Genomic DNA, 27,876 nt, shown 5'->3' on the forward strand with positions numbered 1-27,876 from the left:
CTTCCCTCCCTCCTTCGCACGGGCCGGGCCAGGGCGGGGGCGCTGCCTTCCCTCCCTCCTTCGCACGGGCCGGGCCGGGGGCGCTGCCGTCCCTCCCTCCTTCGCACGGGCCGGGCCGGGGGCGCTGCCGTCCCTCCCTCCTTCGCACGGGCCGGGGCGGGGGCGCGGCTGAGCGCGGCGCGGCCTCGGCTCCGCCTCTGCTCCTGCCCCGCCTGGACGGACGGGACGGGGCGGCCCCGGGCAGGAGCGTGCGGCGGCGGCGGCGGGAGCCTTCCTTGTCCTCCTCCTTGTCCTCCTGCTCCTCACCCTCTCCGCCGGCTCCCCGCGGGCTATGCGCTGCTGGGACCGCCCGGCCGAGCGGCGCTGAGGGGCGGGCGGGTGGACAAAGGCTGCGGGCTGGTGCCGGCGCCGGGCGCGATGGAGCGGCGCGGCGGCTGAGGCGGCTCGGTGGGGCCGGGCCGGGCCGGGCGGCAGCGGCACATGGTGCGCGGCTGTGCCCGGCGCTGCGCACCCGCGGGCGGGCCCAGGGGCCACCATGGACAACTTCTTGGCGGAGGTGAGCGCGGGCCGATGGGATCTTCTCCTCCTCCTTCTCTTCCTCCAGCGTGGGTCTCCCCTGTGGTGCAGGATACCGGCAGCAGAGTGGCTGGGGCTCACGGAAAGTGTCGCCTGTTCGTTTCCTCGAGGGCTTCGGTTCGCAGGGCGTTTGCAGGAGCGGCCCCTCGGGGAGCGGGAGGCGGGCAGGGGTGGGGGGAGCTGCGCCCCCCGAATTCTCGGCCTCTCCGGGCGGAACTCGCGGCCTCCGAGCCCGAGCGGTGCTGCCGCTGCCGCGGGCTCCCCGCAGCCGGGCTGAGGGACTGGGGCTCATGAGAGCGGCAGGGGATGGAGGCGGCGGTGCCTCCCCAGCCCTGCGCCCACCGCCGGCACCTCCTGCTCCGCAGCGACCCGTGCGGGAAGCAGCGAGCCGCGGGCGCCGGTGCGCTCCCTGCCCCGCTGCCTGCCCCTCTCCCTTGCCCCTCTGCCTGTCCCGCTGCTTGTCCCGCTCCGTGCCTCGCTCCCTGCCCCGCTCCCTGCCCCGCTCCCTTGCCCCGTGGCGTGGCAGCCTCTGAAACCGCGCCTGGAGGGCACTGGGGGTCCCAGCCCGGGGGTTCCCTGCGTGACACCCGCGCGGAGCTTTGTCCGCCTCGCACGGGCGTGAGAAGCATCAAACGATGGAGATTTCAGAAGCAGGGCTGCCGCTGGGCACTCTTTTTCTAAGGTCTGTTTATTAAGTGTATGGTTTCTAAGTATAGACGAAATCTTGTGATACAAAATACAAAGTAAGGAGGCTGAAGTCTTGAAAGTCTTTTGAGCTTTATCGTGGTCTTGCGGATCTTGGCAACTTCAGCAAATCGGGTGAGGAAATCGAATCAAGGGCACTTTGCTATTGACTCAAGGTATTTGCTAAGTCTAAACTTGGGTCCTCTTCTTGTTCAACTTAGCTGAATTTTATACAACAGTGTTTTACCGGATTAGTTCAGCCCGCCTGGTGTCGACACAGCCTTATGAACATAAGGTGTCCGGGATAAAGGGCTTCTGTGTGCATGTGCTGTGCCTGTAGATTGCTGGCAAAGCTTCTGTCTGGCTTGTGACTCCTGGTGACTGCCTGCACGCTTGCTTTAATTGCACCTCTTGTCGAGGCAGTTGCACTGTCAGGGCTGTAAATACAGGCCGGGCATCTGTTTTACAGGGCTGTGATTAAGCTGCAGAACTGTCCTTTGCCCTCATGAAATAACATCCGTCATGTTCTCAGTGCTGCTGTTGATGCTTCCACAAGAAAAACAGGTGATCTGTTTACCGAAATAATAATTAGTCAAATAAAAGAAGGTCACACACTTTGCTGCTTGTTGGCTTTTCATTTGTCATACAACAAAAGTTCTGTCAAGTGCAATAAGAAGGAAGAAATGCAGGACTAGCTTCAAAGTCTGACTTAAGTAGAATACCTTTTTTTTCCTTCCCTGTGGAGGATGCAGCCCTCACCTTTCAAAAGGTTGCAAGCTATGAGCAATACGGTAGTATTAGCCTAGCCTTGCAAAATTAGTCTGAAGAGTTATTTGCTCCAACACAAAGTACTGTAGTGTGCCCTACACAGAGGTGAAGAAGAGTTTTCATGGTTTTGACTCCTCTATTAGCCAAAATTACTTGCTCCAGGGAAAATGGAAGTAAATTTTACCAGTCTGTGTTAGCATTTCAGCATGTATTTATGTTAATTTGTGGTTGCTGCATGCGGACTTTGATCCTTCTGAAGAACTTTGACTCCCTTTCAACATGTTGATATTACTTTAAAAGATCAGTAAATATAGCACCTTGACTTTAATCTGCATCCAAAGTCCCACCCACAAGTATAAACATTTTCCTTTGCTCACACCGGAGCAGAGCATATGTAGATGGCATGTAGGGAGCATGAGGCACAATAGCAGAACTGCACTGTGCTTGACCCAGCTACCACAGAAAAAACGTCTGTTGAAGGCACTGGATTGAGCCACTGGGTAATTTAATTTGTGCGAGGCAGACATCCTGCAGCTGCTCTCTACAAAAATATTTGCTGACTTATCTGAGGGAATTACTGTTCTTGTTAAAATAAGTTATAATGTGTGAAAGAAAGAGGAAGCTGGATGAAAGGCACAGGTAAAAAAAGCCCAGTCTGCCCTGCTCTTTTTTGTCAGCAATGTAAGTCTGCTGATATAATTATGTTTTGAGAGAAAAGCTGGTTTTGAGAAGAGTATTTACCGGCACTTCACAGGGGTCCTTCCTCAGTGTTCCCTCAGTGTTTACTGCACTGGAGGCAGCAGTGTCTTCAGTCTGGCTGTTGCAGAAAAGTATTGAAAGGTGTTGCAGGAAAAGAATCCCTGCATTATTATATCTCCCATATTTTTCCATAGCCAGATGCTAATTGTAACCTGCTGTCCATATAGGATGATGCTCACTGGAACAAAATGAGGCAACTGAGTAAGATACCTTTGAGGTGCAGGAATGTGTGCCTTGCAGGGGTGGTACTCCTGTTGGGACTTGCTGCCATAAGGGAGGTGTGGGATAGCATTAAGCTCCTGCCAATCACTTGCCATCATCTGTGACAACAGCTTTTTGACTTCTCTATCGTGCTGCCCAGTCTCCTTTCTGTACTATTTCTTAACACTCTTAGGGTTTATTCTTACAGGATAACAAGTTGTTATCCTGTACTTGGCTCCAGGGAACCTCAATTTCCACCCTTTTCCTAATTTTCTAACTCAGCCAGTTATAAAACCCCCCCGAAACCATGACTCTAAGTAAAGAATTAGTTTAGAATTAGTCTAGAAGAGTTTGCCTGGAACTTACTCCCCAAAATGCTGAAGGATATTAAAGTAGTAACAAAGTTGCATTCTGAATACAGAGGAAAAGTATTTTCTGAGGCTTTTAAAAAAGGCTGTTGAATGGTCTGTGCTACATTACAGTCTTTGAAGGAAGGTTGGTGGTAGAATCTTTACAGTGTATTTACAGTCATATTTGCATATCTAAAATATTAAAAACTGAAAATCCTGGAGATCCATACGTAAGATTATAAGCATAGATATGTGCAATAGAGCCATTTGTCTGTGCTGCTCCAAAGAGCCTGTAAAAGCTGTTCCCATATGTTTTACCAACAGCTAAGGTGCTCACAGGGAAGCAGTCTTCTCTGCAGCTGAGATCAAGCTTTTTCCCAATGAGAATGCATCCCTACTGAAAGGGGATGTATCCATGAGGGAAGAAGGAGAGTAATTTCCAGATGAGAAGAAAGACAAGGAAATTCTGCACAAAAAAAGTCAGGAGAGGGAATCTCAAACTGCCTTTTCAGTATCTGAAATTCTCAAGCAGTGTTTATCAGGGCAGCAGGATAAGTCAATGCAGAAGTCAAGTTAATCTTCCTCCTCTTATGCAGTGCCTCACTTTACCCAGTACATATGGTGTGTTTCACTGAACCCTGGTTGGTGTCCTTGTCATAGGAGGACTGTGGCATTTGCTAGCTCAGCTGAGGTCAGAAAGGGCTTAAGGCTTGGAGGAACTTCTTGTAGGTCATCTTGTCCAAACCTGCCCTCTGAGCTGGTGCTCAGCTCCTCGGGAGCTTGCAGCACAGTGTGCATAGCAGTGCCTGCAGGGATTGTTTGGGTTTAGCAGCTGCCAAACTTTAAAGACCAAGGATTCCGTCCCCCCTGACCCTCAGTTTCTACAACTGGAAGAGAACAACTCTGTCTCCTGCCTTCTGTCCAGCATGTCTGAGTAGATGATCTTGAAGGAGATCGTTACAAAAGTGTCACCATCATAGAAGTCCTGCTAATGTTCCTCCTGTACTGCACAGGAGTTTATTTGGAACTGCAGAGAAGCCTCCTTTGAGGCACAGCAGATGCTCTGTCTAGCATGCTCTTTTTTGGTTTTTTTTACCAGTGTCACTGGTACCTTGGGTTCAGAATGGTTTCCTTCATTTCTGCTTTCCACATGTTTGCTTGTGTGCCCTGTTTTAAGGAAGAGGCTCCCAGTATTTGTCCTGAAGGAGCAGGTGTTGAACCTCACTGTGGGAAGGATGTGGTGCAGAAGTTTGAACTTTGCTTAAGTTGTCAGAGGAGGTATCTGCTGAACCTGGAAGCTCTTATTTCAGTTACACAGCTGGCTGCAAACTTTTCCTCGGTGCTCCCTTGCAACGTTTGTGAGATCACAGGCTCACAGCACTTACTCCTTTGAGGGGTTCACCTTCTCCTGCAACCGAGTGCTTTGTGTAGTGGGTTGACCCTGGCTGGATGCCAGGCACCCACCAAAGCCACTCTGTCACTCCCCTCTGCAGCTGAACAGGGGAGAGAAAATAAAGGGTTCGTGGGGTTGAGATAAGGGCCTGGAGAGAGGTCACTCAACAAATACTGTCACAGGCAAAGATACTCAAATTTGGGTTATTAAATTAATGTATTACTAACAAAATCAGAGCAGGATGATGAGAAGTAAAATAAATCCTAAAAACACCTCCCCCCATCTTCCCTCCTACCCAGCTCTACCTCCTCCCCCGTCAGTGACACAGGGAGATGGAAACTGGGAGTTGTGTTCAGTTCATCACAGGTTGTTCTGCCACTGCTCAGGGAGAGGAGTCCTGATCTGGCCAGGCCTCCCACGGGTTTGCAGCCTCCTCTCAGGCATCCACCTGCTGAGGTGTGGATCTCCTTCATATTCTCACTTAGCTTTTCTTTGGCTGCTATTATATCTGCCCAATAACTTCTTTTTCTCTTCTTAAATATGTTACCCCAGAGGCATTACCACCATTTCTGAGGGGCCCAGCCTTGGCCAGTGGCACATCCATCTTGGAGCTGCCTGGCATTGATTCTGCCAGACATGGGGGAAGCTTCTAGCAGCTTCTCACAGAAGCCACTCCACTACCAAAAGCTGGCCATGCAAACCCAATACACCTTGGCACTGCTAAAGTTACTCTCTTAAAAAGAAAATCTGGTAAGGCTAATAAATAACCTGCATCTACATACGTGGGTTCTTGCTGTACTGTGGCACATTTAGGACAACCTTGGAAGTCTCCCCATTTTCATGATGGCAAAAGCATGGGTCTGATGTTCCAGCTTTTGGTATTGGTGTAAGCTGTGCAACTTACACTAGCAGTGTTGCCTTTGAGACTGGTAGGGCAAAACCATCAGCCCATGAGTATAAAAGATTATGTTTCTGGAGAGCTTCTGAGCACCAAAGCCATGCCAAGCAGAAACAGTGACTCTTTTGGCTGTTGACATTGGCTGCATTCTGCAAAGTTTCTGAGCTGTGACTTCTCAGATTTAGGTTTTTTAAAAGCTGATGGTTGTTTTATCGACACTTATTTTTAGTTTAATTAGAGAGCATTATGTTTGGAACAGAAAATGTGTTGAGGGGCCTCGGGATTACCTTACAAAGTCAGAAAGAAAAGAAAGCTTTTGGAAGTTTATTTCTCGAAGTTGAAAGTTACATTCAGCTCATCAGTATCACATCATTGTAACTGCCCACTACATGTACTTCACATGTGCCTTTCATAACACAAATTTGTGCAACTGAAGCATAGTCATCATTGGTGGGCTGGAGCCTCGCAACCCTGCTGGCACAGTACATGTTGTAAAATGACACAAGAGTTCTCCTAAAGCTGCAAAATACCTAAGTATTGAAGTTGGCAATAGAGGCTCCACATGGTGCAGGGTCTGCTCGTGGTTTCTTCGGTATGTTCAGTCAGACTTCAAGGAAAGGAGAATTGTGAAACCCATCATTACAGAACACTTAGCTGCTTCTGAGTCTTGGGGGTTTTTTACCTTCTGGTGACACCTCACTGAAATGTTAATTTGTTTTGGTCTTTTCCCTAATTGTATGTTTGTGTTAGCACTTCGTGTGTAAGCTATTTTGCTCTAACAAGATTTTCTTCTTTATATGTGTTTTCATTTGGTGAGCACTGTGCTTGAGTGATACTGAAGGCTGTGAACTTTTTGGCTCTTTTTTGGTTTCAGAGCTCTTGCACAGCCTGTTGCCTGGTAAAAGGAACTTATATTTGAAAGCATGTCCAGACCCAAGTTATTTTTGAAACTGAGTCACGTGGGCTCTTACCAGAAAAGCTCCACACTTTTTTCTTGATTCTGTGATGGCAGGAGAGGACCATTTAGTGGGAGAGAGGGAAGTGAAAAGGAAAGGTAGCTTGAGCCTTCAGTGTCATGTGTTTAGTGCACTGGTCCAAAGAGTAACGTGAGAAACACTGCAGCCTTTCAGTGCTCTTGTGCCCCAGTGCACCTCAAAAGATTGAAGGAAGAGTTTGGGGCCTCCTGTTAATAATTATGTGTGGTTGTACCATGTTTGGCTTCTGCTGTGGTGATTTTAGCTGAATCTTGGTGTTTGGTCTGGTAAGACCAATATAGTGCCATGAATCTGTTTTTTGGCTTTAGAACATAGCTGAAGGAAAACTAGTTGGTCCTTGTCTCTGTGTGGGGGTTCACATGTGTGAATATTTATATGGTGTCACTGTGTTTGCACAGAAAAAGTGAATAATATGCCTCCTTTTTTTTGTTGTGTTTAATTTCAATATGCGTAGTGAATATTGATGTAACTTCAAAAAAATTTCTAGCAAGACAAATGTCTTTTTGTGTCTCTTGGGTGGGTGCAGACTCAGTGGAAGGTGTAGCAGCCCCCAGCAAGGGGCAGGAACAGCAGCTCCACCCCTTGAATGTCCAGTGTGTTGACCATGTGCCCCTTACGGTTCTGGAGGGAAGTGTGTCCTCTGGGTAGTTTGATCTCACCAGTCTGTGAGGCCATTCTATTTCCTTAGTGAATCACTGTCCCCAGCTGTGGTCAGAGCCAGGAACACAGTTTTGGGTGGAGCACCAATGGAAGGGGGACAGGAGGTAAAAAGTCACTGAGAATAAAGACTTCTTCTGAGGGGGACAAAAAAATTAATTACCAGCCCTAAGTCACTAATAGTGGCAACTTCACAAGGTTTGGGATGTGACCACAAAAATCACTAGATTGATTACAACTTGAGGCTTGTATCAGAGGGTCATGGCTTAGGTGTTTTCATTGCTCGTGATTTTACTGATATTTATCATTATGTGGCATTTTAAACCATTTCTGAGACGTAAAGGGGGTTGTTTGGTGTTGGGATGACAGCTAAGGGCAAGTCACTGTGTTCTAGGTATTACTGGTTCAAATTTTGCATGGTGGCTTTTTTTTAAATTATTTTTTTCTAAGATGTCCTCTGAAGTCTGAGCTTTATCCATTGGCCATATTTACTGTAATGCAACTTCATTTTGAACAACACCCTGATTCAGAGAGGTTAAGTAGATTATCCTTTTCTTAAGAAGCCTACTAAAGTCACTCAAATGCTCCATTCTTTTAAAGAGAACTTTTGAAAGTTTGGATTCAGAATGGGAACTAATATTAACTATGCTCTAGATCTACCTTGTGAAGTAAACTATATCCATGCTGAAGAAGAAACTACTGCTGTTACATGGAAAATAGGAGTCTGCAATTGGAAAAATATAGTGGGAAAGGTTCATTAGGAGAGCAGAACAAGTAAAGATTAATTATATTTCTGAATGTTTCTGTAGAAAGTAGGAGGATGTTGAGGGAGAATATACTGTCCTCTCCTAGACTTACTTCTGCCCAGTCAGTGATCAATACTGTCTTCTCAGGTCCAAATATCATTTATGCTTGTTCCTGATATCCTCGGCCAGGACAGCCAGCAAAGGGGTGTCTGACAGCTTTTCTGCAGGATGTTGTTCCATGGACACTGTGACTGGCCAGACACTGTCCCCCACTGCAAACTAGTGACTGGCTGGGGAAGGCCACTGAGTTGTTTCAGCTAAAAACTTGTCATACCTGTGCTTGTTTTACTCTTAAATGTAAACACTTGCTGTATATTTAGGTGCTGTTTCCCTTTGTGCCCAAGTGACTCGATCTAACCTGTGAAAGCCTTCTTGTGTGGTAGGAAGTTTAGAGATTTTTGTGGGTTTTTTTCATCAAAATCCCAAACATGAGTGATGTTGGAGCAACTTGGTAATATATCTTTTTCCATGTTGAATGAGTTACTAGGAACAGATGGAATTTTGGTTCACATTGGAAGCATGGCAGAAATTGGGTTGTGTTCAGTTTTATTGGACAAATTTATTTCCAATTTCTGTGAACTCTTCTGTGGAGGGGTTTAACATGCAATTTCTATATGAAAACTTGTAGTTTTTCCTAGTGTGCAATTGTGCTTAGATATTTTTCACCAAGGAATAGCTGCAGTCAATGGCTGGGGGAAAAAAAAGCAAAGAACACTTCAGCCTTTTTAAGGCTTTGAGGAAAAGTTTGCAGTTTACCCTTGAGTATGGAAGGAAGTCTTCAAAAGTGAAGGGACTGGTCACTGGTATGGTTTTCTAAACTTGCACTGAGAAGTCAAATGTAATACACTTTAAGCTGGATTTCTTGTATGTGTCAGTGACCCTGTTCCCCAGTGGGTAAAGATGAGCATGTTGGAGCAGAGCCTAAATGTGGGAGTCAGTGCAGTACCTTTTACTCCTTCTAGAATTAATGGCATACTGAAGGAAAACATTTTGGAGGATAGACTGTACTCCTGTACCATCCAGTGGCCTGCCAGACTTCAGAGTTGACTACAGTTCCTGTATTGGTATGTTAATACATTATAGCAAGTACATAAATTGCTTCAGTGGGGAATTTTGCCTGGTTTATGGTATCAGACTTTATTTTCTTTGAAAGTATGTTGTCTTCATCTTTTGGCCAGCCTCACCTAAAGACTTTCGACTGCAAATTTTGGTAAATGTTCAAGAAATCAATATTCTTTTTAATTCATCTCTTATATGGATTAAATGTTTCTATGGGGGTTTTTTGTGTTTTGGTTCTAGTTTGTTCTCAATGAGGGAAAACAGAAAGGAAGAGAGGGGAACTCAGCAACAGAGTTCAGGGGCCAAGCTGTGTCTCCACACCTGATCCTGGCTGGCAGCATGGAAAGGGTGAAGGACTGTGTTGGAGGACTCAGGAAATAAAAGACTAAGTGCCCTTTGATGCATTAGTGTTTCCTGAATATTCATAAGAGACTATTCATGATTCTATATTATAGGTCGGTGGTACAAGAGTGTGTTAATACAAGCCTGTTTTGTTTTGGAGAATGCCCTTAAGCAAGTTGCTGAAAGGACACCTTAGCAGAGGAAAATGTTTGGTTGTTCCTTTTTCCCCTGGGGGCAAAACTACATTCCCATTCAAGAGCATTTTATCATGGCATATCTGCCTCTATACTGGAGTTGTCACCTACTGAGGGTCTTCTGGGTTGTATTCTCTGTCCTTCTAGACATGACAATGCTGGTGGAGTGGCATCCTGCTGCCCAAGCCTGATACCATTGTGTCAGAGTCAGGATTGGTGCCTGTAGCATAACCTCAGGTGGAGACCTGAGGCTCAAGTAATTGCTGAGCGCCAGCTCCCAGTAACTCCAACTGGAAATACAAAGCAGAGTATTTCTGAAAGTTGTCATGAAGGTTAACACCCCAAATCCCTTGGCCCTCTTTCTTAAAAAACTTCAAAAGGCTTCAGACAACATGTGATGAACTTTCCAGCATCTGGAAAAAACACTTCTGTAGTTTTTGAGAGGATTTTGAACTGTGACAGTGGTGCTACTGGCAAAGCCTTGTGGTGTTTGGCGTTGTGCACTGCATGTGTCTGTTGTCACTCTTCCTGCTCTTGCTGACAGAAGTACAGGATTTATCTGAAAAGATGATCACGTCTTCTCTATTGCCTTCATCCAAACTGTCCCTGGTTTTGGGAAGAGGAGATAAGAGGAGTTTATTCCTTGTTTTGAAAAAATGTTGATGTTTATAGCATTATCAGAAATGGATTATTTGGTCCTGTGTTAGTTGCTGTTGTTTAGTGTGACGTTAAAATGTTTTTTTCAGATGAAGTTAAATATATTTGTTAAGATAATGGGATTGTTTTTCTTACAAAGTTGTTTATCTTGAGGAAAAGTCAAATCCTTTTGTTTAATGTACCCGCCTGGTTTATAGAACCAGTGGAGAACATTTTAGTGGGTCAAAACCGAACTACGTATCTTGGTTAGAGGTTGTTTTTATTTGCTTCAGGAAGTAGCCACGTTGGCAGGATACTGGAGTTCATGTCAGGACAAGGAGTGGATGCTCATTCTGTAGGTCAGACTTCTTGGTCATCTTCGTGGATCGCTTCCCCTTATTAAGTATGGACTGTGGTGTTGTGATTAGGATTTATCTCTTCATTACAGCTTTCTGGTGATGGGTACAACGAATAGGTTTGTTTGGTGTGTCCCATCAGTTAGTATATTCCCTAGAAGAAAGTAAGAGCAGCGTTTACAGCAGGGCTTTGAAGGGTGGCATTTCCTGCTGCTTTTCAGACCGTGTACCAGGAGGAGTGTCTGATGAAGTGAGCTCTTTGTTCTTGAAACTCCAGTTAGTTCTGCCGTGTGATACTTGATAAGCTATTTCAAAGAATAAACATATGCTGCAACTCTGTGCTAGAAAATGTAATTTGTGCAACAGCCCATTTCTTTTTTCCCTTGAAATAACATTTCTAATGTTTTGCAGGCCAAATCTGAGAAGTTTTAACATCTGATATATGGGATTTTGTCATAAAGTTGCACAGCACTTAAAACAAAAGGCTGATTCTCTGTTTGTGTTAGTTTTGAGAGTCTCTACTCTTAACTTCTGTTTCTGTTGCACCATTTCTGCTATCATTTTGCTTTGGTGATTCAGCACCTGAAATGAGTAGGACTGTGGTGCAGTAGTAAACTCCTTGGAGATTTTTTTGTACAGAAGCCCATGAAAAAACTGAATTGCAATGTGATGAAATAGTTGTATTAAACTTTTACTGTATAGTTAGACTTTTCTCAGCAGGATGTCTTTGTACCATGCAGTTAAAGTGGAGACACCATCAGTACTGCTGGAGGACCGAAGGTGATACCCAGTTCTGTGCATTTTCTTGTGAGCATCCAGCAGTCCTTTTTTGGTGGCTTGTTCTAAGCAGTCTTTACTGAGTGCAAAGGGAGAACATTGAGTCGTGTGATCCTGCTGCTTGAGATGGTGATTCAGCAGTTACTGTGTTCCAGGTGCTTCTGGACTCGGGTAGATACAGACTGTAAGCCTGAATTTTGATTTCTTGATCTTGTGTGCTGCTTACGGAAACACTCCTTTGTATTGCTTGGAAACACTTGATTTGAAAAGTGCACAGTTGCTTTATGTAATAATCAGAGAGGCCACAAAAGCTTTGCTGTTTCCCTGGGATTTTTTTTCCTCATTTAAGGTATTGGAGGTTTTGGGAGGCAGCATGAGCTGTGGCTGTCCAGAAACAGGGATGTGCCTCTCACTCTGCATGTAGACAGGAGTTGTCTCTTGTTAGGCAAGAAGAGTGGATGGCCATAAACCAGAAGGGACAAGAAGGGCTGAGGGCAGCAGAGGTCCAGAGACCTGCGGCAGTAGATCATGAGCCATGCTGCAGGTATGGCCCCCAGGCACTGCTGGGGAGAAGGAGGGGGGGAGCCTCTGAGTAGGAGTAGATGCTTTAGCCAGGATAGGTCTCAAAGAGATCTCCTTGTTGGATGGGACAACGATGTCTGAAAGCTACTGCTTTAAAATGCATGAATTAAGGTTGTTTTGGCTTTGCAAATAATTATTCTTTGGAGAATAATCTTCAATTACTGCCGTCTGGCCAGCTGGAATTTTCCTACCTGTAGAGTTTGAGTGCATGTTTGGAGGTTGGGTGTCTGATACTATAGAATATCCTAAGTTGGAAGGGACCTACAAGAATCGTGCAAGTCCAGCTCCTGGCCCTGCTGGCCCTGCACAGGACCACCCCAAGAATCACACCATGTGCCTTAGAGTGTTTTCCAAATGCTTCTTGAACTCTGTCAGGCTTGGTGCTGTGACCATTTCCCTGGGGAGCGTTGCAGTGCCCAACCACCCTCTGAAGAACCTGTTCGTAATACCCAACCTAAACCTCCCCTGACACAGTTTCATGCCATTCCCCTGGGTCTTGTCACTGTCACCAGAGAGGTCTGTGCCTTTGCTTCCTCTTGTGACAACTTTGTAGACTGCAACGAGGTCTTTCCTCTGTCTCCTCTTCTCCAGAAGTGACCTCAGCCACTCCCTGTATAGCTTCCCCTCTGGACCCTTCACTGGTGCCCTCCTTTGGAGGTTCTCTAATAGCTTTATATCTTAGTTTATATTGTGGTGCCCAAAACTGCACACAACATTCAAGGTGAGGCCGCCCCAGTGCAGAGCAGAGCAGAGCAGAGCAGGACAATCCCCTCCCTTGCCCGGCTGGCAATGCTGTGGCTGATGCCCCCCAGGGCACTGTTACCCTCCTGGCTGCCAGGGCACTGCTGACTCGTATTCAGCTTGCCATTGACCAGGACCCCCCTTTTCCTTGCTGCTGTCCAGCCTCTTGTTCCTCAGTCTGTACATACATCCAGAGCTGCCCCATCCAAGGTGCAGAATCTGGCACTTGCTGTTTTCAATCTTACATGATTGCTGACAGCCCAGCCCTCTTAATTTGTCAAGGTCTCTCTGCAGGCCTCTCTGCCTTTGAGCAGTACTCAACAGCAACTCCTGTTATAAATGCCACCATTTTGGAAAGTCTTGCATTTTATAGTGGTCTTTTTAAAGAATTTTTTTGGTGGTACTGAGCAATTACGTGTGTCTGGATAGTTTGGTATAGGTGCATTGGAGAAATTTGGGGTTATTCTCAAGAAAGCTGCAGTAATGTATGTCATAATAAATAGGACTTTGGCATTTGTTAGTACTGCCTTGTGGATGGCAAAAATTATTGTAGTAAAATTTGCACTTCTTGGTTTTATTGACACTGAAGTTCCTACTTTGTGTTACCATGTGATCATCTTTTCTGCTAATTTTGTTCCACACACGGTACCAGAGTAACTAATAGTCAGCAAGTGGAAGTTCAGTCTTGGTACTACCACCTGTTCTTCAGGAAACAGCTGGATTTTTATCAGATCTTTGTAACTGTTAGAAGAGGGAAAAATTTTGAGAGGTCTCTGTCAACAAGTTCTTTGCTGCTGAGGCTACTGCAGGTAGTCTGTGCTTGGGACCACTGATAAGTTTGCTCTTCACAAGTTCACTTCTGTAAGGATCTGAGACCACCTGGAAGTCAGGATGCTCTGTGCCAGTAAGCTCAGAGTTATGGCTGTATGAGCTGCTGCTTCCTTTGGGGGTGTGTGTATTTATTTAGCTTGCTGGTATTTTATTGTACTCCAGCCTCAATGCTCTGCGCTCTTGCTTCCTTTCCCTGTGTACCAATGAAGAGGAAAGGGGTGGGGGAAAATAATACCTTGTATTGTTTGTCGGTGTAGATTTAAACATGGTATTTGTGCATTCTATTAACCTGTTTTTCCTTGCTAATGCTGATGTTACCTACCATTCTTCTATATGGCACCTGGGGTTCTTTTCCATTTCTTAAATTTAAGTAAATGATCTGGCACATCTCTTACATCTGTATAGGAGGAAATGTATGACAATAAATTGCTTCAAGATTATTTAAAGGCAAAAAGATGTGAATGGTTTGTGTTCCCTCTTTCTCTTGACCTTAATTCCAGTAGTTGGAATTAACTGAGGCAGTAAAAAAAAAAGCTGTTTGTTTGTTTATTTTTCAGTGACCTGGGAAGTTTGTTGACAGCTCAAAAGCCATACTGACCAAGAATGACAGAAATGTCTGAGTAGCTGAAAGCTTAAATTCCCTGCTGGAAAGGTGGTTTGCTGAGGAGAAAAAATAAGTTCTGAAGTGGTAACCATTGGTGGCTATAAATAAAGTTACTCATTTAGGCTCTTAGATGGATAGAAGAGAGAGGTTGTTCCAGTTTTTCATCTTTACTGTGTGGTAAATATTAAAATAGGTCATACCCTGTGCTTTTTTAGGTGGCTTTAAAAACAAGTGCACTTGTGCTGTTTTCTGCTCAAAGGAAGGTTTTCAAGCATGTTTTCATAAATGGCAAAAGCTGTTTGGCCCACTCAAATAAATTCATGAGTTTATGAGTTATTTCACTTTTAATAATTTGTGTTTCCTGCAGGGCAACGTCTCTGTTCTCTCAGTACATTTACAGTTCTGATGAAACACTGAATTTTGTTTTTAACCCATATCTGTGATCATATGAGCAATATGGAAATGGTGTAGGGAGTAGCTGATGTGTACCTGGTGGGTCAGTTGGTCCTCCCTTTTGAAAAATGAAACCTGGATTACAACCTCATGAAAGAGCAGGCTGATTTTCTTCCTTGGGGCAACAGCTGTGGCAGTGAGGAGTATGCAACAAACCAGCCTGAAGTAGCAATGCTCTGAGACTCCCCTTTGGACCCTGGCAGTTTCCTGAAAGACCCCAGGGGCTCCCTCTTGTGTTTGGGGTCAGCTTCAGACAGGAGGCTGGTATTCCTAGTCTCCACGTGTTGGGATTAACCTTATTCAGAAGAGCACCATGTGCAGTCTGGGTCATTGGTTGTTTTTATTGCACTGCATATAGTGCTGATCCCACAAATTACATTTTTAGTTTAAGAGTCCTTTTTTAAGAGACAGCTATCTTCTATGATTTGTGGTGTTTTGGCATAATTAAGTGAAGAACTTGGGGGTTTGCATGAATAGTTGAATAATAGTTAACCTCTCTTTGACTTCACTGGTGCAGAACTAGGATGTTCATCTTTAGACCTAGATTTCTTCTGCTGTAGTGTTGGCTGTCTCAGCATTCACAGAACCATAGAATCAGTTGGGTTGGAAGAGACCTCTGAGATCATCAAGTCCAACCCTTAATCCGACCCCACTTTGATTACTAGATCATGGCACTGAGTCCAGTCTCACCTTAAAAACCTCCAGGGTCAGAGAATCCACCCCCCCCCTGGGCAGGCCATTCCAATGCCTGACCACTCTCTCTGTAAAGAATTTCTTCCTGATATCCAACCTAAACCTCCCCTGGCAGAGCTTAAGCCCATGCCCTCTTGTTCTGCTGTTGGTTGCTTGAGAGAAGAGACCAGCCCCCACCTGGCTAGAACTTCCCTTCAGGTAGTTCCAGACAGTGCTGAGGTCACCCCTGAGCCTCCTCTTCTCCAGGCTAAACACCCCCAGCTCCCTCAGCCTCTCCCCATAGGACTCGTGCTCCAGTCCCTTCACCAGCCTTGTTGCTCTTCTCTGGACCCGCTCCAGCCCCTCAATATCCTTTCTGAACTGAGGGGCCCAGAACTGAACACAACACTAACAATACTGACATATGTCATGTCCTCTTTCCCCTTTAATGCCAAGTGCATTTGTGGATGTGTTACACTTCTCAGTCTCCTTTGGAAAGTAATACTAAAGATGCAATGCTTTTGGGCTTCTCCTGAGTCTGCAGCTTAGCACTGAGTGTCCTGCTTATCATAGTTTCCAAGTCTCAGTGTGTATTTTGCCCAGCAGCTCTTCCAAGGCTGAGGGCGCTGCAATAAAGTTCTCTCCTGAGCCATGGGGGATGCAGGTTAGCAGAGTGTTCCCCAGTCTGTGAGTTTTGCTTCTCTTACCAGCAGATGTTGGCAGTTCCCAAACAAGCAGCTGTAGTAGCAGTTTCTGGCTGGGCAGGAGCAGGAGGTCGATGGGAAAGGAAAGGATTGTGGGTGGATAGATTTAAAAGCACAGGAGAGTTTTAGGGTTTTGATGATCTACAGCTAAGCTATGTGATCATGGCTAAAGATAAAGAAATCCAAAACAAGCAGTGGGAGTTAGTGTTGAGGCTTGGGATTCTAAAATTTGGTGCCTTGACCTGCACAGTAACGGGTTGTGTAATTTTTCTCCATGAAGATTTAGCTACTGATGTTGCTTTACATAAAATAAGTAAAAACATCTTGATTCAGCAAGGTTGGTAAATGCTGGGATGAATATGGAGTACAGTTTCACTTGAATTAGAGAAGAGTCATAATGTGTTTAAAATTAAGCATTTTCTAAAATACCTTCTGGTTTTGGCTTCTTGCTGAGTGCAAGCCACTTTGGCTTCTTACACATCACAGTCCAAGCTTGCTGTGGGAAAGTTAATTAATATCTAGGGAAAGACGTCCCTAATGATGACAGGGAAGGTTTAACTAGATGTTTAAAGGTCCCTTCCCACTTCAACCAGTCTATGACTGTGTGAATACTACCCCTGTTGAGATGCAGAAACCCCCCAGAATCCACTTACCAGTAACCAGGAAAAAAATTACGAAAATCTGGGAGGTAACTACTGCTCCTCTAGATGCATATTTAGGTACTAGTGACCCTGGTTCAAGCACAGCTACTGCAGATCTGCCCTGCTTTCTGCAATGCCCACTGCAGTGCTGCTCTGCAGTGCTGCCATGGCTGCCAGGTGGGTAACAGAGGGTGGCACAGCCCAGCACGAGACCTGCTGCCGTGTTACCCTTTGCCAGGCAGTGCTGGTGTGGCCTCCGCTCTCATGTCCATCCCATCGTGGGCAAGGGCAGGAAGCCTCTGCCACAATTGGGTCTCTGTGCTCTTCGCACAGACGTGGCTTTGTTAACGGATGGCTTGTCTAACTGACCACTGCTTTTTAACCCATCTCAGGGTCATTATTGCATTGATTTGTACATTGACTGTAGAGCTGCTTTTATTGCAGACATTTTCCAGGAAAGACAGATACTAGTTTCTTATTTCTGCTTACTTTCTTTTAGTGAAACTACCAAGCCATCCCCTTTCCAATGCATGATACATGTTGAGAGAAGAACATTTACCCTGGTGGCTTTTGTAGTGAAGATGTTCAAACCTGTCCCTCAAGTTCTCTAGGAGATTCTTTGGCTTTTTAGGAAACTATCCATAAGAGACTGTTAAGAGTGCAAATACTGCTACTATGTTGGCACACAGAAGGCTGAGCTCAGTGATGCTTCCTTTATTTTATCAGAAAGGAAGCAGAGCAGTGTTATGAAGCTGGCAGTAAAGGAGAGGGTGCTCTCTATTTCCTACCTCATGATGAAATTGAATTAATTGCCTTAGGTCTGGATAGGGATTTTATATGTCAGCCTTTGTCCTTCAGTCTCCAGATGGTATCGTGAGAGCTCCTATTAGGAGAAAAAAAAAGTCCCAAGTTGGAGACATGATGCAGAAAACAGAGAAGAATTGGGCGTTTCTCTTTCCTCATAACAAGCAGGAAGAAGCTGCATATGACATTATACATTATTGTATAAAGTAGTAACTGTGTTTTAGAAGACAAGCAGTGTTCCACAGCTGTGGCACAGCATGGTCCATGTTACTCATACAGCTACCCAAGGAATGGCATGTGTGGATGTGTGTGCACCAGGGTGATCCATCGCCAGCCCAGGCTCAGTCTTGAGTGTTCGAGAATCAACTTGCTGGGGAAAATTTCTGCTGGGAGCTTTCTTTCGCAAGAGAAGAACTATGAATGAATCACACCTTTTATTTCTGTAAATGTGTCCATAAATCATTTTTAGACAAAAAATACATGGAAATCATTTTATCTGAGGGAAAGATTTGTACAGCATATTTGGATTAAAAAACCCCAAACAAGCTTCTCGCAAGTCAGCTGAAGTTGTGTATCACCTCTGGAAGTTGGGTATGTTTGAGACAGCTCTTAATGTGATCTAGAGGGATGAAAATGGAGCATGTGGTTCTTCATACTTCTAATTACAGGCCTAGATTCTGTAGTTCTCCCGTGCAAATGGGATCTTGCTTATGTGAATATGAGGTGTGGATTTAACTCCTAGGAGAAGAAAACATCATAAAAGCGTGTGTGCATCTGAAAATATACACAGAAGTTCTGGCAGTCACATTTGTGCATAAACAGACATGCTCGTGTCTGTCTGATGATGAAAGGGAGCTGAAAACGTGACCCAAACAATGTTGTGTTGGTGCACTCTTCAGAAGGTCTGTGTTCTGTGGTAAACATGCTGCCAGAATTGAGCTGTGCTCGTCTCATGGGTGAGCAGCTAGAATTATGATGAAAGTCTAGTCACTTCTTCAAAATAAAGACAAGTTGATGCTTGAAACAACAGGGAACTTGTAGGAAGAGTGGCTTGTGAGCAAGGGGGAAGGTGATGTCATGTGAATGCTGTCCTGGGATTTGAATGATTTAAACTGCATTGCTGCATTGCCAAAGACTTGCAGCCCTCAACAAATAAATCACTCTGCTTTTGCCATGGTTGTCCAGTTGCAAAATACTACAGGGTTTTCCATTTCCAGCATCTTTTCCCCTTTTCCTGGGTAGAGAGGTGGAGTGCATAAAGCTCTGGCTCTCCCCGAGAGCTTGCACTAATGCAAATAAAACCAGATCTACTGCCTGTGCTAAGCAAGGGGCCAAGTTGTGTGTGGCTTGCTTGGGGGAGGAGTAGGCACACAGTCCCTGCGGCTGGCAATATTTTCCAGTGCACACATGAAAACAATGTGACACTTGGAGGATTCTAAATTAATTTCCTTACAGGTGAGGAAATCTCTGTTCTTCTCTGCAGAATGAAGTATTTTATATGCTGCATTGGGGGTTACAGATAGCACGTGCAGTAAGCAGAAAGTTATTGCTCTATTTTGAGATGGTGATTTACGACTTCTTTGAAAAGAAAATTGGTTCAGTTTAAGGCCAAGTCTTTTTGAACAACCCATTAAAATCCTGGAGAGCACTAATACAGAGCTGGCCGTGGAGAAATGCATTGCTACTGCAGCATTTCTTTGGGGTAAACTGTAAGTGGCTTTTCATGTTTCCTACTGTCCCAGAGTTCAGGAGCGCTGCAGAGGCACCAGCCTCCCCAAAACTGTCTTGTGAGCTTGAGTTTTCTAGAAATAATGAGCAAGATGCTTCTGAGACATTTTAACAGTCTGAGATTAACAGACTGGGGTTTTATTTTTGAAGAATACAATACAAGTTTGGCTAAAACAGAATATATTAGTAACATGCTTAAAATCATTAACTTTTTTTTGAAATGGCACTTCTGAGAGTAATTCAATAAGGATAAGTACCCCTCCAGGTGACCAAGTTGGAGCGTTTTTCCTGGAGGAGGTCTGGGCTGAAGAAGTGCTCATTCCTCCTTGGATGTGGGTCATGTTCACATCAGCTGAAATGAAGCATGTGTTCTTTCTGACTAAGGAGGCTTTCCTGAATCGTCTTCTGTTCTAGAGTAATTTGCTAAAGATACTTCCTTTTCCACGATTCCATGCTTCAGCATTTGTTGAAAAGTTGTTTTTTCAGCAATGTTTAGGTAATCTGATTTTATCCAAGCATTATTGAAAACAAAAAAGACATAAAGAAACACCACCCAAACCGAACAAATAGCTGTTTTGTTGACTCACAGCATGGTAACATGAGAAGTGACTTTATTATTAGTGTGAAAAGTAGTAAAAGATACTGGCTGTGTTTAGGCACAGGAAGACATTTAAATTTGTTTTAGACTTGCATTCTTCAGTGCTGTAAAAATCTGATTATGAGTAAGTACAACTAAATGTGTTTTAATGGGACTGTGTGAGGCAATCATGGAAAATTCCCAGTTTGAGCTTGTGCAGACATACTGTGAAGTCCATATACTGTGAGTTTTGTTTGGCTTTTTTCTTCTGCTCTCAGGGCTTGGGGTTTTTTTAATTAAGAAAAAGCACCTCTCTCTCTGTGCATGGAAGAATCAGTAATACTGCATTTTGAGTGCTATACTTGCTTTTTAATTTAGGCACCCTTATAATTTGACTTGAAATTATTATGCAGTCACCTTATTTATAGATCATTTAAAGCACCACCCTTGTGATGGAAAGCCTGCAAAATCCTCCCAGGTCTCCCAGACTGGTGAACTGTACCACACTGTGGGAAGCAGATGTTTATGGAATTGTCTGGGCTGGTGTTTACAGAAGAGTTGGTTGGTTTAATTCAAACATTTACAGAAGAGTTGGTTAATGTAAGTCAATGCTGAGTAAAGTGAAAATTGCCATGCAAAGGTTTGTGCTGCCAGGTAGACATACTTTCAGAGGTAACTAAGAGAAGTCATGGTTCCCTGGCCTTTAGGGTCAATGAAGATTGCTTGTGAAAGCCTGCTGTCCCCTGTGTTGATTCAGCTTCCAACATACCTTTTGGGTGGCAGGGCAGGGGAGGGAAGCTGGGGAATGCAGGGCAGGGATGTATAAACCTACTGAAACAGTTTCCTTAAGGGAGAAAAGCATGCTTTGTCAGACTTAAAGTTGCTGTATGATCTGTGTATGTTGTCTATCTCTTGCCCAATAGAGGTATCCCTCTGCAACTGCCTGTAAGGAGGTTTTATCCAAGTGGAGTTGGTCTCTTCTCACAAGTAACAAGTGATAGGACAAGAGTAAATAGCCTCAAGTTGCACCAGGGGAGGTTTAGATTGGATATTAGGAAATACTCATTCACCAAGAGGGTTGTCAAGCTTTGGATCAGGATGACCAGGGAGGTGATTGAGTCACCATCCCTGGAGGTATTTAAAATACATGTAGACATTCCAGTTAGCAACATGGTTTAGTGCTGAATGATCTTAGAAGTCTTTTCCAACCTAAGTGATTCTATGATTCTGTGTTAGTCTGCAGGTATTAGGTATTGGATGATGTGTATGCAAATAGGGCTACCTCTTGAAGCCAAGATGCCCAGAGTGGAAAGAGAAGCTTGGTTTTGGCTATGCTTTTGCTGGCAGCATGATCCCCTGCCTGTAGGTACATGCTGAGCTCTCCACAAAGATAGTTTGGCTTCACATGCAGATACATGTTGCACCCCCTAGATCTCTCCATCATTTCATTACATTCATCAGACTTAAAGTCTGCTGAGTTTCACTTTTAAATGTCATAGAGTAGTAGAACAGTCTGGGTTGGAACAGACCTTAAAGATCATTTAGTTTCAGTCCCCCTCCCCTCCATAAGCATCCCCCTTTACCCCCCCCCGCCCCTGGGCAAGGACATCTTCCACTGGACCAGGTTGTTCAAAGCACCATCCAACACAGCCTTGAACACTTCCAGGGATGGGACATCCACAGCTTCTTGGGACAACCTATTCCAGTGTCTCACCATCCTCACAATGAAAAATTTCTTTCTTATATCTAACCTAAACCTGCCCTCTCTCAGTTTAAAGCCCTTCCTGCTTGTCCTTCCATTACATGCCCTTGTAAAATGTCCCTCTCCACCTTTCTTGTAGGCCACCTTTAGGTACGGGAAGACCGCAATAAAGTCTCCCCAGAGCCTTCTCTTCTCCATCCTAAAAAACTCCAACTCTCTGCCTTCATAGGAAAGTTGTTCCGTCCCCCAGTCTTTTTCATGGCTCTCCTCTGTCTCATATACCTGCCTCAAAGCAGCTGTGTTCCTGCCAGGTCTTCCTCTGGTCTCACATCTATTTTTCTAATCTGGGGAAGCACAGCTTTCCACAGCTGGCATTTGCAGGCTCTTCCACGCTGGGAAAGATGTGGCTGTCAGTTACAGCTGGAAGGTCTTCATGTGAAGGAAGCAGGATCTCCTCCCTGGTTCAGTTTGGCATCTCAACCCAAGTAGGTCACACAGAGTAATAAAGAGTCTGATTTCAGACCTGATTGTGGACAAGTGGGGAGGAAAAAATTCTCTCTCTCTGCTGCAGTGTTGCTTCACTGCTTGCTTGAGCCCTTGGCTAGTGGGAAGAGCTTAGGTGGAAGGGGTTCCCACTGTGATACATGAATGGTACACCTCTGGGAGATTACAGTGTGTAGTCAAAATCACTTGGCTTGAGGAGGTCCTCTGCCTTCTGCGAGGCATTCTGCTGTTCAACCCTGGTTTTATTATGCTTTTGTACACTGGACATAGCAACCTAGAAGAGAGTCTCAAACCAGATGCATTTCCTTGTACCCCTTGGACATTCATCTCGGAGATAAATGCCTGTTTTGTCAGGTGATAATGCTTTAAATCACTTACATTTGGTTAAGCTCTTCCACTGGCTTTGTGCTTTAGTTGTGGATTAAATCTTCTACAACCTGCAGCACAGTAAAACAGACATGTGTGCAAAGAAAAAAATAAATTACAGAAGGAGCTTCACTGTGTTTCTGCTTCTGCTCCTGTCACAAGTACTAGGTTGAAGTAGTCATTTTTCATTTTGACAATTACCAGCTCTTGTAAATATGCATTAAAGAAAAAAAAATCAGTGCCTGAGTCATGCAGTAAATGCCCATCCCTGTCAAGAAAACAAGGATGCAGAATGGGAATGTGTCAAATCTAGGTGTGCCTGAAAATGAGGAAACGTGCCACACCTTTCTGTTGAAAAGAGGAGCAGATTTTCAGCTTCTTTGGAAAGGTGCTGCAAACCATGAGCAAAGGTGTGTCACTGCTCATCCAAGGAACCTGTGAGCTGCCTTTATGACCTGCCTCAGGGGTTTGTCTATAGTTGTGAGATGGAACAATATGAAATTACAGCGTTCAGCCCAGTGTATACTGTGCAAATCTGTGGCAGGAAAGAGGGTTTACTAATATGAAGAACATGTTCTGTTTCTTTGTTTCCTACTAAAAGTGTTCACTTCTGGCAGTTTAGAGGCGAATGAACTTCAAAGAAGTACTTTTTTATATGTAGTATATAGAAAAATGCCAACAAAAGAAATAATGACTTGCAGTGAGGACTTGGATGACTTGCCCTGTAGATGCTTCATTTTATAGTTTCACAAGTGCAGAAAAATCAAACCAGATATGCTGATAAGAGTAGCATTACTGGAAGGAAATGCATCTGGTCATGGAGAAGTGGAGTAAGCAAAAAAGCAGGAGATTGGTTTTCAGAGGGTTGTGACCTTGAGCAGCTGAACATAATGAATGGAGTGTTTCAGGCTTCCTTTTTACCTTGCAACTGCTGCATACCGTTGGTATTCATCAGCAGTGACAGGCTCTGTAGTGGGAAGCCTTGCAAAGCATCACCTTGTACCTGAGAGAACTTTAAAGTTGATAAAATCCAAAAGTGTTCCAAGTGCATGCAGGAAATGCTTCCTTTTATCTGAACTTCATGGATTTCTAACTTTACCCAATACATAAACTTTATTGCTAAATTTGCCTTTGATATAGGTCTCAACCTCTCTTTTCTGTGTTGTTGCACCTTCTGTCTGTATTACAGTGGTGTAAAATGCCACCAGTGCAGACTTCTCTGGGATCACGTTGCCTCTGGGAAAGCAGAGATTAGCCCTGATTGACAGTCTTCTGCTCACACTGTGCAGCAGTTGAGAAAGAGACTGTGCTGGGATTAAATTTCTCTTCTACTACTGACCCCCAATCTTCCTTGTCTCATGTGCTGGAGAAGTGAATTAGATGTTTTCAACTACCTGTTGCAATTTATTTTTGTTTAAAATTATTTGATCACAGGTTTGAGAAGTAACTCATGAGCAGCTATTTCATATTTACTGACAACTTGGTGTTTGTTTCAGTGTTGGTAGATTAGATTCTATTTATGAACCATTTACAAACAGTGAATTTTGAATTGAGTAATAAATTATTTAAGGTTACAGGGTTTTATCCTTTGCAGTTTGACACATGCTCTTTTATTTCAAGAGAAAATTAAAATACATTGACAGACAGCAATTATCAAATCTTCCGTGCTTTACATCTCTGTTCATGGCCGAGTGCTGAAATGTTTTTGGGAGCCTTTTTTAAGTTTCTGCCCTGGGAAGGAGAAGAAGGTAATCATTGGAGAAGGAGGAGATGGGAAGAGCTAACAGCCAGTCCTCCTGCCTGCTCCAGTCCCAAGAGAAGTGTTCACCAAAGTCTCACGAGTGTGTTTCCTCTGAGGCATCCCAAAATATTGATCAGAGTAGGCAGGACAAACAAAAAGAGGATTTAAGCAAGTGGAAAAAAGGACACTCTTCAGGATTATAGACAGGTGCAATAATTTTGCAGAGTTAATATCCTGTTTTTCAACTGCTGTGAATGCAGATTAATCCTACAATAAGTGGAAAGTGGAGTAAACTGGGGTTTTTTTCCCTCTATGTTTTAGACTTGTGTGTCTCTTTACAGGTGTGCTGGGGAATCTTAACTGAGGGTCACCATTCAGCTGCTCCTTTCCAGCCAGTCCATCCCTTCTGAAAATTGAGAATATCTATATAAACAGTGTATAGCCAGATCACTTTTCCTTAGGTGCTTACCTCTGTCCCATTGCTTGAAGCTCCTGTAACTCTCCAGCAAACATGCTTGCTCTTTTCTGTGTACAACTACAATACCTGTTACTTGGTGGGTTGTGAACGCATTCATATACTGCTGGGGTTTAATTAAAACACTGTTGCCAGCTGCTTTTGTATTTTAAGATGTGTATTTCATTGCTGTGTGCAAGGCAGAAAGTCAGAGGGCGAAGGGCATCAGAAGTTACGCACCATATAAGATGCAAATGTCCTTCTAAGTTGCAAAATCTTTCCCATGGTGAGTCTGGTCATGCATGTACTGCATGAGACACTAAGGCTGAGCTCAGACAGTACTCAGCAGGCACAGCACTGAACCTCTGCATCCCTCACGCTTCCTGTGTGTGAGAGCTGTGCTTGCCAGCCTTTCTGCCTCGGGTGCATGGGAGTGCGCCAGTGCTCTGCCCTGTAATGATAAAGTGTGCCATTAGGTTTTGTTTAATTGGTTGTGTTTTCATCAGTGATCTCCAGACAGGCAATTTGGACTTGCTCAGTGATTATTGTGGTTTGCAGTGTACAAATTAGTGTGGGAAGTTGCTAACATTAGCCTTCCAGCTTAGGACTTCAGTGGCAACATTGGCTTTTTCTGTGTTCACTCCAAGCACCCCAAGGTAAGGGGGGACAGCACAGGAGGGTACTGTGTTGCCGGCCACTCATTGGGGTGTCTGTGCTCTGGCAAAGGATCATACAATTTTCTAGGCCTGTTTCTAGAAACTAGGCAGCACAGGTGGGCTTCAGACATAAGGGGTGTGATTCCCCAAAGCAATTTGCTTACCTCCTGGATTTTTAGTATTAATTAATTTTTATTTATTTAAATTTTAAGGATGATTACATCCTGGGAATGTAGTGCTGGTTCCCTCCAATCTCAGTTTGCTTCATAGCCCATGTTGGACGACTTCTGTATGATGCTGCAAGTCTGATAATGTCTGCCCAAGCTTCCCAAATGAGCCTCAGTGCTGCTGCTGCCCAGTTGCTGCAGTTACTTGCTGTAAGCCAGAAAACCATGTTTTCTTGGATGGGTGTGTAGACATGACATGTTTATTCTTCAATGAGCTTCTCTGGGCTCCAGGACCTGCCTTTGAGCTGTGGTGTGCAGCCTTGTGCCTGCCCTGAGGGACCAGACAGGCGTGGGACAAGCTGCTGGGCTGCCAAGCTGTCTTGGCTGTTGGAGATGGCATTGTGAAGAGGTGCTTGTCCCAAATCTGGGATATTGCCCTGATTTATAGCAGGGCTTATCAACAGGGTCGAGCAGGGCTGCTGGTGAAAGGTACTGGGTCAATCTCTGTGACTCATGGGAACAGAGTCCCTGAGCTCCATCTGCTAAGCTTGGTGCAGCCCGAACCTCTCAGCTCCTTGTGTAACTGGGATTTGTTCCTCAGCATGGGGTCAGACAGGCCAGATGGGCCTTCAGAAAGGCAGGGCTGAAGTGGTTGTTGAAAATGCTACTGAGCAGGTCCAGCATCATATCCTAATTTACCAACTGTATGGTGTTTTTCATCCGTTCCTCATGGTTTCTTTATTCCATCAGGTATTAACCATAGCGGGTGCTTATTCTACAGACGTTTACCCATATGGAGGGTTCTATCTGTAGGATGTGGCAGTTGCTCAAAGTTAGAGTAGGATTCTGGGCAAAACCCATAAAATTTGCCAAAACTACATTGAGGAAAAAACCCAACCAAGAAAACCAAAAATCCAAAGCCAAACTGAAGCACGAACTAGCAACAAAAACAAATATTTCAGTACAATTACATACTTTTAATCTTTGTATCCCTGTGGTGAGAGAGAGATTTGTAATGATCACATTGTGAAAGCAGAGCTGCAAAGTGAAATGAAGCCTGAATCATCTCTTGTAAATTCAATGTGAGGGGATCAATACAACTTTGGAGAAGAAATTAGGATGACATTTAAAATTCTCCTATTTGCAATAATCATTGTTTCTATTAATAAAATAAATGAATGAAAGAAATGTGGGTGACTGGTCCATTTTTCTCTTTTCTCACTCCTTTTCACACTCCTTTCTTAGCCATGAGATGAAGTCATGCTAAGTCTTACTGCACTGAAGTGTGAACCGTGTCTCTCCAGAATCCTGAGTTTTAATTTCAGGCAAATACGGAGCTTGAAAGAAGAGTGGGAGGAAAAACCCCAAACAAACCTCTTATAATGAATGTGGGCTGGTGGGTCAGTTAGGTTTTGTCTAAGGTTCTGATCTTGGAGCTGGTTTTTCCAAGAGTTAAGCCTGGAAATATTTTTCCCTCCTTGCCCATCCTTACTTCAATCCACGAAAATTATTCTTGTGTAAACTGATATTTTTGAGTTACAGTGAGACAAAACACAAAAAATCCATCTAAATATTTTCAGACCTGTAAAAGGATCGTGAAAATTGACAATATGGAAGTAAGAGCTGAAGTGGAACCTTTTGTACTTCGATGCCAATAACTTGCAAAGTGAAAGCTGAGGAATTATTCTTGGGAATAATTTTTAAGTGTGCTTGTTACCTTGCACAATCTGCTGCTTAATATGCATTATCTTTTTCACACAACAATCCCACTTGACTAAAGGTATGTTTTTCTCAAATTACTTGTTTTGCCACAAGAATAGAAAAAAATAATAAAGACAAAACTGAGCTTCCTATAAATCAGGAAGAGCCCTTGCATTGCTAATTACAGTTTTTCGTCCTTGCTTTCAGGTGCAATGCTGACCTTTTATTGATGCTGCTTCTTGATGCAAGAAGGCTTTGAAAAATACTACCAGAATAAAATCAGGTGGCTTTCAAAGAGTGGTAAATGGTAGAAAATGTGTTGATCAGAAATTTCATCTGCTTTGCCAATGCAGATCAGGCTGAACCACTGTAATGTCCTTCTAGACAAGACGTATCAAGGCTTACGTAGCACAGCTGGCATCTGAGGAAAAATTAGTACAATAGAGTTGTTCTGCACTGGATTTTCTTCTAAAATTTCTGTATCCAGGTACATAGAGAACAATGAGAACAATGTTAAGTACTGAGCAGTCTTTGACTAATGAACCTAATGAAAAGCCTAATGTCTCATGAAAATAAATGGTAAATGCCTCTCTTCCGGACCCACGCGTCAGAAGGGATGGTTTTTTCTTTTTACACTTAATCAGCTTGAAAGCACTCCAAGTGTTCCTCCTAAACAAAATATTTTGAAGTTAGACTGGACATGTATATTTGCAAGCAGGAGTTTGCATTTTGCAAACAAGACTCTCTATAGGCTTTGCAGGTAGTCAGTGAGAAACATCTTTCCAGTTCAGTCTCAT

General features: G+C 44.1%; 1 protein-coding gene across 2 annotated transcripts in view; it reads left to right on the top strand.

The window, feature by feature from the left end:
• The first annotated feature begins 228 nt into the window (after positions 1–228).
• Positions 229–27,876, top strand: part of MYO10 (myosin X) — a 163,088-nt gene continuing 135,440 nt past the window's right edge. Inside the window, exon 1 of one of the 2 annotated variants that reach the window (XM_071555031.1) lies at positions 229–556. In XM_071555031.1, coding sequence (XP_071411132.1) covers positions 536–556 — 21 coding nt within the window. In that variant the 5' untranslated portion in view covers positions 229–535. Of the gene's footprint in view, positions 557–1,729; positions 1,825–27,876 lie in introns of those variants that run through there. The other variant, XM_071555030.1, reaches the window with a different exon arrangement.

This window comes from Pithys albifrons, chromosome 4, assembly GCF_047495875.1.
Source record: "Pithys albifrons albifrons isolate INPA30051 chromosome 4, PitAlb_v1, whole genome shotgun sequence".
Taxonomy (NCBI): Eukaryota; Metazoa; Chordata; class Aves; order Passeriformes; family Thamnophilidae; genus Pithys; species Pithys albifrons.